The sequence below is a fragment of the Mirounga leonina genome, unplaced genomic scaffold (assembly GCF_011800145.1).
Source record: "Mirounga leonina isolate KUSES-001 unplaced genomic scaffold, KU_Mleo_1.0 Mir_165, whole genome shotgun sequence".
Classification (NCBI taxonomy): Eukaryota; Metazoa; Chordata; class Mammalia; order Carnivora; family Phocidae; genus Mirounga; species Mirounga leonina.
This window is the reverse complement of record NW_023270415.1, coordinates 41,489,149-41,506,394: the sequence shown is the minus strand read 5'-3', so window position 1 is coordinate 41,506,394 and position 17,246 is coordinate 41,489,149. Positions and strand designations below refer to the sequence as shown.

The window sequence follows — 17,246 nt, the reverse complement described above, 5'->3', positions numbered from 1 at the left end:
GGGGACTCGATGCGGGGACTCGATGCGGGGACTCGATGCGGGGACTCCAGGATCATGACCTGAGCCGAAGGCAGTCGCTTAACCAACTGAGCCACCCAGGCGCCCGCTATTTAAATGCTATTTTACACTACATATTCTTCAACCTGTTTGCTTAGCCCTGTTTTCCCATGTTTATCTATGATTTATCCAGATTATCCATGTTAGTAGGTATGCAACTAGTTCATTCTTTTCTACCTGCTATATGCTATTACATTGCATACATATACCACAATTTACTTATTCTTGTTAGTCAATTAACAGATTTTTTGTAACTATTAAGTTTTATCATGAACATTCTTGTATGCGTAGGTATTTCCTGGGGCACATATGCGAGAATTATCCTCGACTCGGGGTAGGCACAGTAAAATTACTAAAGTTATTTTACTAATTCCTAATCGCTCTCCCAAGCACTTGTGCCAGGTTAGACTACAAAATAGCTCCTATTGCTCCAATGCTCATCAACACCGAGGCAGTGAGACTTTTCACTCTGTATTTCTATGTTCATGGCATTTCACGTTATACGAATTCTTCGATCTTATTTCAATTAGTTCTCACAATAAGCCAGTGGGTTAGGCATTATCATTCACATTTGCAGATGAGGAAACAAAAAAAATCTCTCCGTTTTGAGACAAGTTTTTTTCTTTCTTTCTTAAAGTGTTACTCTTCAGCCTCGCGTAAGTATCAGCTCTGGAAAGGCTGCTTGCTTGGAAAGTATGTTTCACTGGGCCGGGCGTCCACAGTTGGCGGCGTTCCTACCCCTCCTCCACCCTCCCCAGAGCCTGCTCGGCACCTCCCCATCCCAAGGCAGTCGTGGCTCTGCAACGCGGTAGAAGGACAAGGTTTGGACCACTGGCGACGCCGTAGCCCCCTCCCTTTCTCCCCTCCGCCCCGCTCTCCGCTCCCGGGGCGCCCTCCGCCGCGCTGGAGAAGGCGGGGTCGGAGACTTCCAGCAGCACCACTCTTCCGGATAGGCCCAGGCTTGCGGCGCCAGAGCTCTGGTCACCGGAAGTGCTGCGGTCTCTCCCTCTCCCGAGCCGCTGTCGCCGAGGTTGGAGCGCTGCCCCGGAAGTCCTCCCCCTGTCCCCCGCCCGCGGCAAACATGGCGGTAGACTCGGCGATGGAGCTGCTATTTTTAGATACTTTTAAACACCCTAGCGCTGAGGTAAGGTTTCACGACTTGATTCCGACCCTGCTTCTCGACTTGAGGACCCTTACAAAAGGTCATTAGGCGTGCCTCGACTTTCCCCCCTGCCGATGGCCGCTTTAACTCCTCACATACACAGCCCCCTCCCCCCCAGCTTGGGTGTGGGCACCCACGTCTGAGGGAGGGCGGCGGTAGCCCCTTCATTTCCCTGCTTTCCGTTAGTTCCCCTTGTCTTTGGTCGAGTTGGCTGCTCAGCTTGCCTTGCCCCTTTGTTGTGCTGTTGTTCCTGTCAGCTTTGGGCGTTGAGAAGGATCGTGGTTCTCGGGTTTACCTCAAGTGGTGTTTGGGAGGGGTCTTGGACAGCTTGAGTTTGACCGTATAGGTGACTGAGCAGGTCACGCAGGCTTCGTGTTTCCTGAATCCCTCCTGCTAGGTCTCCTTCCTTACAGGAGTTGTGCTGCCCAGATGTGACACTCATTCGGTTTAGGAGTGCGGCGTTCGCCAGTTTGCCCTGAAACTTTAATCCTTATCTCTTGGAAAGATTTCACACGGTAGGGCATGAAATACACGGAACGGCCTTTGCGCGGAGAGGACGTGCGAAGACAGAATTGAGAGAATTGTAATCAAACTGTACAGCGTAGTTGCACTGTCGTCTTTGAGGGGCGAGGGTGGGGGTCTTGTGGAGGAGTCGCCCTGTCATAACTTGAGCGCCCTTGAACGTATGACTGGCCCTGTGATAATTAAATTGAATATAGCTGGCTGACTAAAGGTTCCCGAAAGCTGGCAACAGTGAACATTAACGAAGTCCATAGAATAAAACAACCCAGAACTCACATGTCTCTTTCAGTGTAAACTTAATTTAGAGAACTCTTCTTTCCTCGGAGTTAGGGATGATAGTGAGTAGTGGTTGTATCTTAATGCTTTGGCAAAATAAAAAGTTGACAACTTTGGTCTTCTAATTGTTTCAACGAATGGTTTATAGGTGTGTAAAAATCAAAACTTTGGAAACTTCAGCATGTCTTAACAGGCAATGAATGAATTTGTGGTCTCATTTCTTGTGGTTCAGTTAGCTGTGCTTGTTCAACGGCGGTACTTCTCTGACTGTACTTCCAGCTAGGCTTTAAAAAACTCATGGATCAGAACAGACCTGTCATGTGTACAGTAAGAGAGAACAGTTAAAAATGAAAGAAGCATATGATAAGTTAGTGGCATTCTAGTTTAGGAAAATCAGCATTCATTCACTTACATATTTAAGAATCTAGTGTTTTTTCATTCATTCTTAGACAAACATTGAGGACCAGGAGAGGATAGGACCAGTTTGGGCAGTGATTGTGGGAGGCTTAGTAGAGATCACGTTTGAACTGAGCCTTGAAGGAAGGCTAAGGCCTGTGGGGGATATGGAACATTGAGTTGTTTGTTCCCAAGGAGTTTATAACCAAGTATTGGAGGTTAGGTCCACAAAATTATAATTCAAGTTAGAATGCAATAAGTACGTAAAGAAGCAATGGGAATCCCTTGGGGTTTATCATCTTTCTCTCCCTCTCTCTCTCTCTCTTTCTCTCTTTTTTTAAAAAGTAAGCTCTACACTCAATGTGGGGCTGAGATCAAGAGTTGCATGCTCTACCGGCTGAGCCAGCCAGGCGCCCCAGGGTTTATCATCTTTATTCCAAAGTGCCGATTTGTGTCTGACATTATTAGGACCCCAGTCAATATTTATTTAGCTTCCTTAGGTGCTACCAATAAAGGCTATGTGATTTCAGGGGAGGGAGAAATGACTCTTCATTTGAGAATATCAGGTAAGACTTCCAGGCAGTTGACATGTGAACTTGGTCTTTGGTAGAAGAAGAAATGTTCCACAGCTGTAGATAAGAAAGCAGGGGCTCCTGGAATAGTCAGTCCTCTGTAGAGAATGCCACAAATCCTAGTATGAAGCGGCTGCTGAAGGGCAGTTCGAAGCCAGATCATGGAATTCCTTGAATGCTCAGCAAAGGAGTATGGACTTGGGGCGCCTGGGTGGCTCAGTCGTTAAGCGTCTGCTTTCGGCTCAGGTCCTGATCCCAGGGTCCTGGGATCGAGCCCCGCATCATCGGGCTCCCTGCTCCACGGAAGTCTGCTTCTCCCTCTCCCACTCCCCCTGCTTGTGTTCCCTCTCTCGCTGTGTCTCTCTCTGTCAAATAAAGAAATAATTTTTTTTTTTTTAAAGAGTATGGACTTTATTTTGTAGGAAGTAGGTAGTTTTTTGAGCAGGCAAATTAATTGACTAGTAAAATACATTAAATCGATTAATTGATCAGTAATACCTAAAATGGTTCAGAAAAATTAGAGGTAGCAAATCAAGAAGAAAAAGTGAGATGTAGTGAAAGTTCCAGGTTACAGGTAAGCAGTAATCATTGCCAGCGTTTATTGAATGCTTACTTTGTGCAAGATGCAGTGTTTTGGTAATTTAAATATATTATCTCTAATTACCTTTCAGTAATTTTGAAAGATTCTTATCCCCAATTTATAGGTAAGGAGACTTGAGTGTGAGAGGTTAGGTGACTTTCCTAAAGTGGCATAGCTGGATTAAGGCATTCCAATGCGTATTTCCTGGCTCTAAAGCAGTGCCATGTTGTGTCTCAGTGGGACTAAGTAGGAGGGGATAGGCATGAGATAAATTTTGGACATAGAATGGACAGCATGGCAACTGATGTGTGAGGGAGAAAGAGTAGTTAAAAATGATAGAGTTCTAGTTATAGAGACTAGAGAACTGGTGGGACCATTGATAGAAATAGAAAAGTCTGGAATTGGGAGTGTTGGGAACAAGGTAATTTTAGTTTTTGATGTGTTTAGTGGTACACCAGAGAGATTTGCTCAGTAGGAAGTTGGGAATCTGTTTTAACAATTACTTACAAAAAATACTTTCAAAGGTGAGCTACAGTTTAGGAGGGGCAATACAAAGAAGAAAACAAACAACTCCCAAATCCATTGCCCTTGCTTTCAAAGGAGTTTGTAATCTGGCGAAGAAGATATTTATTTACATTTCCCAAGAGGAACACTGAAAGGGGTTTTAGTAGTTCTAAATGAATTACAAATTGTGTTTGTGGTTTTTATGTCACTTTTTAAAAAATAAATAACTTATTTTAGTAAATTTTAATTTCATTATAGAAAAATGAGAAAGTACAGAAAAGCAAAGGCTTTCATAGTCTCGCCTTTCTTAGTCCTAGCTATGATTAACAGATTTTTAAATTTTTTTTCCACATCCTCTAGTAGATACATATATGCCGAAATGTATACACCATCACCCACATTAGCATACCTATACTGTATTACTGTTTTGTGGTTTCTTTTCTCACCTAACAATGTGTCGTGCATCTTTATAGACCAAAAGTTACGCTTATGTAACATTTTAAAAGTATACTTTGTTTTATTTATTTATTTTTATTTTTTTATTTTTAAAGATTTTATTTATTTATTTGACAGAGAGAGACACAGCGAGAGAGAGAACACAAGCAGGGGGAGTGGGAGAGGGAGAAGCAGGCTCCCCACAGAGCAGGGAGCCCGATGTGGGACTCGATCCCAGGACCCTGGGATCATGATCTGAGCTGAAGGCAGTCGCTTAACCAACTGAGCCACCCAGGCGCCCAGTATACTTTGTTTTAAAACATTATCTTTTATTATAACAAGGTAACACATGTATGAGGTACAAATTCAAAAGGTACAGAAGGGTATACAATAAAAAGTATGTCTTTTTCTTATTCCTGTCCTCTAGCTATCCTGAGTCTTTCCCTAAATATTCTATATAATACCATTTTTTGGGCTGCATAATATTTCTTTAAGTGGTAGTGCTATTATTTATATATCTCTATTTGTTTATTTATTTATTTTTTCTTTATTCATTTGGGACAGAGAGATACAGAGAAAGAGAGCATTAGCAGGGGGAGGTGCAGAGGGAGAGGGAGAAGCAGGCTCTCTGCTGAGCAGGGAGCTGGATGTGGGACTCGATCCCAGGACCCTGGGATCACGACCTGAGCCGAAGGCAGAGGCTTAACCATCTGAGCCACCCAGGCGCCCTATTTATTTATTTTTAAGATTTTATTTATTTATTTGACAGAGACACAGCGAGAGAGGGAACACAAGCGGGGGAGTGGGAGAGGGAGAAGCAGGCTTCCCGCTGAGCAGGGAGCCCGATGCGGGGCTCGATCCCAGGACCCTGGGATCATGACCTGAGCTGAAGGCAGACGCTTAACGACTGAGCCACCCAGGTGCCCCTATTTTTATTTTTTTAAGTAGTTTCTATGCCCAGTGTGGAGCCCAGTGTGGGGCTTGAACTCATGACCCTGAAATCAAGACCTGAGCTGAGGTCAGGAGTCGGATATTTAACTCACTGAGCCACCCAGGCACCCCAATGCATCTTTAATTATTTATTACTTTCTGGAGTGGAATTGCTGGGTTAAAATACAGTCTTACAAGAGTGATTGATGCTAGAAAATCCTACTTCATTTTATTTTATTTATTTTTGGGGGGGGGTGGGCGTGGAGGGCAGAGGGAAAGGGGTAAAGAGAATATTTATTTATCTATCTATCTATCTATCTATCTATCTATCTATCTATCTATCTGGAGAGGGAGAGAGAGAATCCCAAGTAGGCTCCACACTCAGTGCAGAGCCTGACCTGGGGCTAGGTCCCATGACCCTGAGATCAGGACCTGAGCCGATACCAAGAGTCAGGCACTAAACACACTGAGCCACCCAGGCTCCCCAGTCCAAAGAAACCACTTTGGAACACATCTGAATAAAAGTGATAATGGAAGTGGTAGAAATAGATGAGATAGCCTTAGCTTACCTTTAAGGAGAGTATAAAAAGAGAAGAGAAAATATTTTCAGGGATAGAAGAGTGACGTGGGGGAGACAGCTATGCTTTGACACACAGGAACTCTTTCTGAAGGTAAATGTGGGTCAGAGTCCTGGAATTTGACCAATTTATTCTTCACATTCCTATTACCTCCATAGTCATAAATCTCTCTTGATTTCCCATTCCCAACCTGTGTTCTTAGGTTTATGTACTCCTCTGGGTATCTTTTTTTAATTTAATTTAATTTTTTAAAGATTTTATTTATTTGTCAGAGAGGGAGAGAGAGAGAGAGCACAAGCAGGGGAAGCGGCAGGCAGAGGGAGAAGCAGGCTCCCCGCTGAGCAAGGAGCCCTGATGTGGGACTTGATCCCAGTACCCTGGGATCATGACCTGAGCCGAAGGCAGACGTTTAACCGACTGAGCCACTGAGGTGTCCTGATATCTTTTTTTTTTTTTTTTTAAGATTTTATTTATTTGAGAGAGAGCGAGCACGCACATGAGCTGGGGGAGGGGCAGAGGGAGAATAAGAGGGAGAAGCAGACTCTCTGCTGATCTGGGAGCCCGATGTGGGGTTCGATGTGAGGCTCAATCCCAGAACCGTGAGATCATGACCTGAGCCGAAGTCAGGCACTTAACCAACTGAACCACACAGGTGCCCCTGTACTCCTCGAGATATCTTAAGCCCCTACTTCACTGTAATATTTTTAACTTTCTGAAAACAATTCAGTCAGCTTTTATTAAGCACTTATTAAAAGTCATTCATTAAATGAATATGCTAGGCACTATGAATGTAACAGTAAACTGAGACTTGGTTCTTGTCTTCTTGAAATACCACTCCAATGGGAGAGAGAAAAGAAGCGATTACAATTTAGTTTGATATGAGGCTTTTGATTCACCGGGAGAGGCACCTATTTAGACTTGCTCTGGCACAGCTTTCAAGAGAAAGTTGACCTTTAAAAGGAGGTGGGACAGAGGAGTGTGGGAGCAGATATATTAGCATGAAGCTGAGAAAGAGCATGGTATGTTGGGGCTATAAATTTGGAGTGATAAGAGACCGTATTTGTTTATTAGACAAGGAATTTGGCCTGGGGACATTAAGGAACAGGGGAGTGATACATTTACCTTCTAGAAGGACCACAGTGCAATAGGAGAATGGGTTGGACGGGGGGGCAAGAAAGAAGCACAAAACCAGTAAGGATCTTATTGTTGTAATCCAGATTAGTGTGCATGGTGTCTAGAACTAGAGAAGTGACAGCAATAATGGAGAGAAATACACAGCTTTTTTTTTAAAGATTTTATTTATTTGAGAGAGAGAGCACGAGCGGGAGGCGGGGAGGGGCATATGGAGAGGGAGGAGCAGACTCCATGCCTGAGCAGGGAGCACGATGTGGGGCTTGATCCCATGACCTGAGCCGAAGGCAGACGCTTAACCCACTGAGCCACCCAGCCACCCTGAAATACACAGGTTTTTAAAGATTATTTATTTGAGAGAGAGAGCAGTGTGCTTGAGAACGCGAGTGAGGGGGGTAGGGGCAGAAGGAAAGGGAGAAGCAGGCTCTCTGCTGAGTGGGGAGCCTGATGCAGGACTTGATCCCAAGACCCTTGGGATCATGACCTGAGCCGAAGGCAGATGCTCAACCGAATGAGCCACCCAAGCGCCCCGAGAAATACACAGATTTGAGAGCTATTTAGAGAGTTAATCAATAGGACTTGATGTTTAAATGAATGATACAGGTGAGAGAATGAGGAAGAAGCAAAGGGTGATAATGGTTTCTCTCTTGGCCATCGTGTGGATGGTGTTATTATCACTGATACAGAAGATTTCAGTTTTGGCTTGTTGAGTTTGTGGTGCCAGAAGGACACTGAAGTGGAGGTGTCTGGTTGGCAGTTGGTTATAGTGGTCTGGGGCTTGGGAGAGAGGTCCTAAATGGTGATTTAGATTTGGAGTTGACCCATGGCAGTGGATAAAAATTTTATTTCTTGGGGCGCCTGGGTGGCTCAGTTGGTTAAGTGTCTGCCTTCGGCTCAGGTCGTGATCTCAGGGTCCTGGGATCGAGCCCTGTGTCGGGTTCCCTGTTCAGCAGGGAGTCTGCATCTCCCTCTCCCTGCTGCAACCCCCCCTCCCCCACCGCTTGTGCTCTCTCTCTGTCAAATAAATAAAATCTTAAAATTTTTTCTTGTAATTTTATTGATTGTGTTTAGCTACTCTGTCCTACTTCCCTCTCTCCCCCATTTTGCCCTCTAGCCATGGTGAACTATGCTTACAGTTTCTTGAACCTTCCAAGGTCTTGTTTGCATTCCTTATGTGCATGCTTCTCCCTTTGCTTGGGAAGTTGTTTCCTCTCCTCCTTTTCCATGAATTCTTGTTTTCCTTTAAGACTTACTTAGCTCAGGTGCTACTTCTTTTGGGAAATCTTTCCTGATACTCCTCTTTTCCTCCCCACAATTTTTTGCCCACAACCTGAGTTAGGTAAGTACCCCTTTGACTTTGTACAGTATCCTGTGTGAGTCTGTATCATAGCAATATGTCTACCACAGCAGATGGTCTCTTCCTTAATGGCTGAAATCATGTCTTTGTCTTGGTGTCCTTGGGACCTGGCATTCCTTGGAACATAATAGACATTTAATAAATGTTTAGAAATAAACATTGAATAAAAGGGGTAGCAACTTATGCAGAAACTCTTCTACTTACAAACAAAATAGATTTTGAAAGGCTGTTCATAAAACCTTAAGTTCTTTTTTTTTTTTTTTTTAGGTCCACAGCAATTACACACTAACTACTGATACTATTAATTAATCAGTATAGGGCAGGGTAGAGGAGGATACAATTGTTCTAAGTTTCCTTTGTACATATATTTTTTAAAGATCTTATTTATTTGTCAGAGAGAGAGAGAGCGAGAGCGAGAGAGTGCTCAAGCAGGGGGAAAAGCAGGCTCTCTGCTGAGCAAGGAGCCTGATGTGGGACTTGATCTCGGGACCCTGGGATCATGACCAGAGCCGAAGGCAACTGCTTAACCAACTGCCACCCAGGTATCCCTCCTTTGTATGTACTAATGAGAATTTATAACATGTAAGCAAGGGAGCTTCTGTATAGTACAGTTTATAAGTAGAGAAGTTCCTTACAGGGGCACCTGGGTGGCTCAGTCGGTTAAGTGTCCAGCTCTTGGTTTCAGCTCAGGTCATGATCACAGAGTCATGAGATCAAGCCCCACGTCGCTCTGTGCTCAGCACGGAGTCTGTTTGAGATTCTCCCTCTCCCTCTGCTCCTCCCCTCACTTATGCATGCGCGCGCTCTCTCTCAAATAAATAAATAAATAAATAAATAAAATCCTTAAAAAAAAGAAGTTCCTTACAGGAAGGAAACATAGCACCAAAGTTTGAGACAAAATGCTAATTTCTTTTGTGTAAGTCTGTTATAGTATTTGTGGAATATCTACAGTATATTTGTAATAATTAGGATACAAGTTCAGCTGCTGTCACAAAAGTCATAGATCCTTAGTCTCTTCTCTATAATTCAGAAAGTCAAAAATGGCAGAAAAATTCATTTGGCTATGTAATCTGATTTGAACTGACATGGTAGTTATAATCTTTATTTAGTGTGAATGTTTATACATGTAGTTGCAGAAATAATGTTTTGATTACAGGGTACTGCCCCAGAAGCAGCAGGTGTTAAGCAATACGCAGTATTTGTTTTATATTACCTTTCTGAAAACACAGTAGGTTAGTATTGTGAAAGGCATCTTTCACAGTAAGGGATTGTGGGTCTGTATTGGCCTAAGCAGAACATCAGCAGAGAGGCAAATATGCTGCAGAAAATGTTAATACACACATGGAGAGATTTAATTAGTACATTTTATCACCAGCTATTTTCAAAACAATGATTTCTACAGTATTATAAATAATATAATAACACTGTTTTAATGATACGGAGTTTAAGAAAATTTGTGACATTCTGAAAGAAAGAAATTGAAGATGAATAAATTTTGAATAGACAAAGTATTTTGCTTACAGTATGTCCTTCTCCTTCCCTTTTTTTTTTAAAGCAAAGTTCTCATATAGATGTAGTTCGTTTTCCATGTGTGGTTTATATCAATGAAGTCCGAGTCATACCCCCAGGAGTAAGAGCCCATAGCAGCCTGCCAGATAATAGAGCATACGGGTAAGTCAACTTTCTTCTTAAAAGTGTTTGTGACCAAAGATTGTCCTAGACATACTCTTAAATATAAAAATTTAAGGTAATCTTTTGGAAGTAAAAACAAAAAAACAAAAATCCTAAAACTTTTTTCAGTTATGGTTATGTTATGTTGCATTGTAATTGAATATAGGCTTTCTATATAATCCATGTATCATAAATCTGAAAAGAGCAATTTTTTGATCTAAGTACTAGATGAAATTTTTTTCTTCATTTATTTTTTAATTGGTGAAATAGGTTTATATTTTCTAAAATATTCTGGGGTGGCACAATCTAGTAGATGAAGGCTTTTTTTTTTTTTTTTAAGATTTTATTTATTTATTTGAGAGAGAGAGAGCATGAGAGGGGGGAGGGTCAGAGGGAGAAGCAGACTCCCTGCTGAGCAGGGAGCCCGATGCGGGACTCGATCCAGGGACTCCGGGATCATGACCTGAGCCGAAGGCAGTCGCTTAACCAACTGAGCCACCCAGGCACCCGAAGGCTCTTTTTTTTAAGATGAATTATTTTTAACCTGTTTTTTTCCTTGAAAATAAATAAGAATTAGTCTGAATATTTAGAAATATATCTTTTATATTATTTTATAATACCAGTTTTCTGACTTAGTGATCTTCTTAGCCTGATACATGTGTCTTTTTTTATAAATTTTAGTTTCACATTATCCTTTAGTTGTAATTAGCAAATAGTTGTTTGATGCTTTCTCTTTCTTAGGCTCTGTGGGAATAAGCAAAATGTAAGACATGGTCTCTGATGTGGTGTTGATAACTTTAACAGCTGACCTAAAACAGGAATTTGATCTTTGTTGTAACATGAATAATCATTATCATCTTATTTTAATTACATGAATTAGAAGTATAAGCCAAATTTTGGTTGTGGAAGCATGAATATATGTAATACATTTATTTATGTGAGTTTTTAGCTTACAGTCTCAATACCACATTTCATTATGTGCATGCTGTGATGGCTTAGTTTCTGTTACTTGTAAGAGTTAAACCAGCTACTTAGTAGTCAATGTTACGGTACAGATTCAAAGTTAAGGGCTCATTTCTTCATAATTATGAAATGTAGTTGGTTATTTGTAGAAATAGATATAAAATCTTCAAAGGTTTTCAAGTCATTCAAAAGTAAAACAAACACAAAACAATAAGAATGTTTAATGACTATAATGAGAAATCATAATTTACTTCATATCTTTTTTCCATGTTTAAGGAAATTAAAACATGTTTTACTATAATTTCTTCCTATTTTTTCCTTTAAAGGAGATGTGTGTAGAATGGGAAAGATCAAAGAATGATAGAGTATCTAACAGTCTTCTGTAATTGTACTGCTTTTGGTCAAGGAAGGTCTGTTATCTATTGCTACATAACAGATTACAGCAAAATTAGCAGCCTAAAACAGTAAACATTTATTATTTCACACTATTTCTGAGGGTCAGGAAACCAGAAGTGGCTTAGTTGGCTCAAGTTCTCCCATGATGTTATAATCAAGATACAGTCCAGGGCTGTAGTCTCAGATTTGACTGGGGCTGGAGAATTTGCTTAGAAGCTCATTCACATGGCTCTTGTCAGGAGACTTCAGTTCCTTGCCAGGAGACCCTCTCTATGGGGCTGCTCATGTCAAAACATGGATTCTTACAGAGCCAGTGATCCAAGAGTGAGAGAGCATGCTTATAACTTAATATCAGAAATGGCATACTGTCATTTTTACCATATTCTGTTGATTACGTATTCTGCTGGTACAGTGTGGGAGGGAACTACACAAAGGTGTCAGAAATGAGGGGTCTTTGGGGGGCTATCTTGGACACTGGCTGGCACAGCAGGCAAAATGGATTTCTGTCATTGGCTGCAACTGGTAGGAGTATTGTTACATATTCTATCCTCTTATCTCTCTTACCTGTTTCTTAGCTGGGGGTGAATGGCAGTTCATGTTTTAATAATTCCAAATATGAAATTATCAGGAACAACTTTATATGTGATTAATATGTTGTAGAACAGTAAAATGAAGTATTAATACTGTCATGCAAATGTAAGATGTTGGGAAGTAATGTTAGAGATCAAGTAATGTTTGTGCAGCATACTTTACAGTAGTGTTTTTTCTCATTATAAAACTCAGAAATGTATAGGTAAAATTAAAATCCCTTTAATTCCTCCATCCTGAGAAAATCCTTACATTTGATGCTTGTGTTATTTAATGTTTATGTGTGTTTGTATATTTTGTTATTTTTTGTAAATGTGGTATCTTGCGTGAGGTTAGGTTTGGGTCAACAAGTTTTAAGATGAAAGTATAGTGCAGTCAAATTATCATTGATTCTTTATTTTATTTTTATTTTTATTTATTTTTTATTTTTTATTTTTTTAAGATTTTATTTATTTGAGAGAGAGAGAATGAGAGAGAGAGCACATGAGAGTGGGGAGGGTCAGAGGCAGAAGCAGGCTCCCTGCCGAGCAGGGAGCCCGATGCGGGACTCGATCCAGGGACTCCAGGATCATGACCTGAGCCGAAGGCAGTCGCTTAACCAACTGAGCCACCCAGGCGCCCTATTTTATTTTTATTTTTAAAAAAGATTTTCTTTATTTGTTAGAGAGAGAGCACAAGCAGGGAGAAAGGCAGGCAGAGAGAGAAGCAGGCTCCTTGTTGAGCAAGGAGCCTGATGCGGGACTCGATTTCAAGACCCTGGAATCATGACCTGAGCTGAAGGCAGGTGATTAACCGAATGAGCCACCCAGGCATCTCACCATTGATTTTTTAAATCACTTTTCAGTGACTAGCACCTGAGTCTTTGGGGCCTCAAAAGTCAAGAATTTGCATTTAAGCCCTTTTCCCTTTCCTTGAGGTATTGAAGGCCAGGGTCTGGTTTGAAGAAGGATGGGAGGGAAAGACTAGAGATGTTGAGCACATAAATAGTTGAATTTGGGTAAGGTAAAGGTATGCTACTCTGACCCAACTATATGCTAATTTTGTGTATTTATTTTACTTAACATTATATCAGGACTACTACTTATTTGAAAATATGATTTCTAGTGGTTGCATAATTTAAATGAATGACTGTACAGTAGTCCCCCCTTATCCACCGTTTCACTTTCCGGGTTTCAGTTACCTGTGGTCAACCGCAGTCCAGAAGCAGATGATCCTCCTTCTGACAGATCGTCAGAAGGTCAATAGTAGCCCAACGCTAAGTCACAATGCCTGTGTCACTCACCTCACTTCATCTCATCACATAGACATTTTATCATCTCATATCACAAGAAGAAGAGTGAGTTCAGCACAATATTTTGAGAGAGACCACATTCATATAACTTTTATTATGGTATATTATAATTGTTATATTTTATTCTTAGTTGTTAATCTCTTACTGTGCCTAATTATAAATTGTAGGTATATATATATAAGAAAAAATGTAGTATATATAGGGTTCAGTACAATCCATGGTTTCAGGCATCCATTGGGGTCTTGGAACGTATCCCCTGTGGATAACGGGGTACTACTATACTGTAAGTTATTTGGCTAGTTTCCTATGTGGGGATCATAAGGTGTTTATTATTTTTCAAATTACAAGTGAGAGTATGGTGAGCATCTTCTTGAAAAAAATCTTTGTATAACAGCGTTTCCATAGAAACACTTCTTAGAAAAAAGTATTTCTGGATCAGATGGTGTGAACATTTTCTCATTCTCCTGAATTTTATTGCCATATTGCCTTTCAGAACAATTGCACCTGCTTTTACTTCAATCTGTGCATGAGGGAACCTGTTTGATATACTCGGGGCATTACACTTTCTCCATTTGGATTTTTTGTAAATAATAAAATATGTGGTATTTAAAATCAAGGTTTTCAGTTGAGTCTAAGGAATTTCAGCCAAGGGTGAAATATATATCAAGTAAGATTTCATTCTAACACAAATTAAATAGGCTTTACTCTTAACTATATAAATCTAAAAAATAATCAAAATATTAATGCAGATTGTTGCTATACAAATAGGGATTTAGGCTTTAAGTCACAATTTAGGGCTCTGATGCTATAATCTTGTATTAATGTTGGTTAGGTTGAAATCAAATTGTAATTATATAACTTGAAGTTAGTTAACTCCTCATTCTTTTTTTTTTTTTTTTTTTAATTTATTTGCGAGAGAGAGAGAATGAGAGACAGAGAGCATGAGAGGGAGGAGGGTCAGAAGCAGACTCCCTGCTGAGCAGGGAGCCTGATGTGGGACTCGATCCCGGGACTCCAGCATCATGACCTGAGCCGAAGGCAGTCGCTTAACCAACTGAGCCACCCAGGCGCCCACTCCTCATTCTTTATGCTAATGGAAGGGAATCATGCTATAAAGAATTATAAAATTACATGTCACAATTAATTAGCATTTGCTTTTATAATACATTAAAATTTAAAAATATTTACGTGTGTTAGTATGGTCCAAGTAGCAGGCTAAAGATACTTGATTATTAAAATTTCACTTTCAGTAATACTCAAAGTGAAGTTGCCTACTTGAAAATTGGATATGAATAAAATTATGGAAAATATTACAATTAACTATATATTTTTATTTAAATCTTAAGATATAATTCTAGAATTGCTTTTAAATTTGTACTTATTTTGTCTTTTGTTTTAATTTAGGAACTGATTATTGCAAAGGCTGACGTTTCAACTTTGTTTCATTCACAGGGAGACCTCTCCGCACACATTTCAATTAGACTTATTCTTTAACAATGTAAGCAAACCAAGTGCCCCAGTTTTCGATAGGTTGGGAAGGTATGTACCTACTAGGTAATTTCACCAGAAACTCAGGAATTAGTAGGCAAACCTTTTTATTCTTTAGATAGAAGGAAAGGATTTATTTGACCAGTTGGCATTATTAAAGAAATATCAAGCTCCTAAGAAGGTGCTGAGTTTCTTTATAAAATAAAATTTTAAATGTATGAAACATTAGCCATCTTTTGTTTGCTTTTTATTGGTGTATACATTTCTTATACATATCAGATGATTTGATAATAACCTAATTTGGAAAAGATTGCTTTTTAATTTCTTTAAAAGAACTGTGTAAACACATTGAGAGCTAATAATTTGTGTAACTTTTACATCACACTGCTACATAATTTAAAGTTCCATGGTCATATTTTGTAAAGTGAGAATTTTGTTAATAGAAACCCCCATGTTGGATTATCTAATACATGCTTGGTATTATTAAAACTAGTTGTTTTGATATCTGCAAAATAATTGACCATTAAATGAGTTTACTTAGAACTCATTTATAAAATAAAAAATTTAAAGGTGGCTTAAAAATGGAAAAATTTCTGCCCCTGTCCAGGAATTAACAGTTTTTTAGATTTAATTGTTATTTAATTGATCCTTCTTTCAGTTATTATTAACTTATATTGATAATTTAACTTAAAAAAAAAAACGAAGGGAACCTAAATAATCGGAAGCAGCTAATTTTTAATATTATAGAATGTTTTTCTTATGTTAGTACCTACTTGATAAAAATAGGTACTTTTCTCTGTTTCGTCCCATTATACATTTTTGGAAGGCTATAATGCAATGGTTCTCTACTTCGGCTGTATATTGCGATTACCTGGGATGCATTTTTTTTTTTTTTTTTAAAGCTGGGATGCTTTAAAAAAAAATACTGATACCTATGCCCATCCCAGACCAGTTAAATCAGAATCTCTGGGGAGTTTGTTTTACACTTGATAACTTTTTGGGAGGAGTAAATTAAAACTAAACTTTGTGGTTTATTAAAACAATCTAGCATTTGGTTTTTTTAAAACATAAACATTTAGAAAGTCTTCTTCGTGAACTGTGATGTTCAGTGTTTGAGCCTATATATTTATTCCTACTCTTTTGGCAGCCTGGAATATGATGAGAACACTTCTATCATCTTTAGACCCAACTCAAAGGTAATTGCAGAAGTCAGTTTTCATCTTGTTCCTACTGTTTGTTTACACTTTAAAGTTTTGATCTAAATAAACCAGTGATGCAGAATATCAGCCTATTTGGTTCTAGTGCTGCAGGATAACATCATTTCTTGTCTGATTCCTCTTGTGTCTAGAAGCTATTTTAAAGTGGAGCAAAGACAATGTAATGTCATTGTCTACCCATAAAGCTCTTTCTTCCTCTAATTCTAATGTGAGTCAGGAAGAGGCCAGCATTTGTGCTTTCCCTTCTTTTCTTTAGATGAGCAAGTTCAGAAGATGACAGGAAGGTAAATTGTTATTAAATACCACTGTGGCTTAGGTTTCTTAACAAATACATATTTTATATCTCTTCCTTTTCATATCAAAAGTATGCCTTATTTCTTGATATACAAAATGCCATTCTGGAAGCATTTGGAAGAGCTAAATCATGGACAATCAGAAATGTAAAAATCACTGTGATCTAATATGGGACTATTTAGTCTATTTGTTTTTTTGGTGGGGAGGTGGGTATTTAATCCTCTACATTCTGTTTAGACTAAAAATTATCTTCCTTATCTCTTTATTTGTCTTCCAGTGGGGCTTCTGTTTAAAATCTGTTGATCCCTGGACATAGTCTTTGAGCCTTTCTTCTGGCCCCTAGTTTCCCTTTACTGGAGTTTGCTAGAATTAGCAAGGAAAATAATAATTTCTTTCTTCCTTATCATGCCTTTAGAAGGGGCTCTATTACTACTTATTACTTCATCTTTACTCAACATGGCAGAGTGGAAAGAACTCAGAAGTCAGGAGCTTTGGTTTCTAGTTCAGGTTCTTCTACTGACACTCTGATTTTCTTACCTGTGGAGGATACTCACTCTGGCTACCTCTCATAGTTATTCTGAAAATACAGCAATTAATGTAGATAAGTATTGAAAAACAAAAGAAAATATTGAGGATTGATGGCATTGATAAAGTCTTTGATCTTTTTAGGAGAAAGTTTCTTTGCAAAAACACTTTAATACTTCTGGTTACCCTTAGTTTTTTTCTTTTTTTTTTTTTTTTAAAGATTTTATTTATTTGACAGAGAGAGATACAGCGAGAGAGGGAACACAAGCAGGGCGAGTGGGAGAGGGAGAAGCAGGCTCCCCACCGAGCAGGA

General features: G+C 39.5%; 1 protein-coding gene across 3 annotated transcripts in view; it reads left to right on the top strand.

Moving 5' to 3' along the window:
* Positions 1-1,088: 1,088 nt before the first annotated feature.
* The window catches only part of VIRMA (vir like m6A methyltransferase associated), a 63,605-nt gene continuing 47,447 nt past the window's right edge, over positions 1,089-17,246 (top strand). For 2 of the 3 annotated variants that reach the window (XM_035011541.1, XM_035011540.1), the window contains exons 1-4: positions 1,096-1,201; positions 10,056-10,171; positions 14,862-14,948; positions 16,045-16,093. In XM_035011541.1, the coding sequence (XP_034867432.1) occupies positions 1,139-1,201; positions 10,056-10,171; positions 14,862-14,948; positions 16,045-16,093 (315 nt within the window). In that variant the 5' untranslated portion in view covers positions 1,096-1,138. Of the gene's footprint in view, positions 1,202-10,055; positions 10,172-14,861; positions 14,949-16,044; positions 16,094-17,246 lie in introns of all 3 variants that reach the window. The other variant, XM_035011542.1, reaches the window with a different exon arrangement.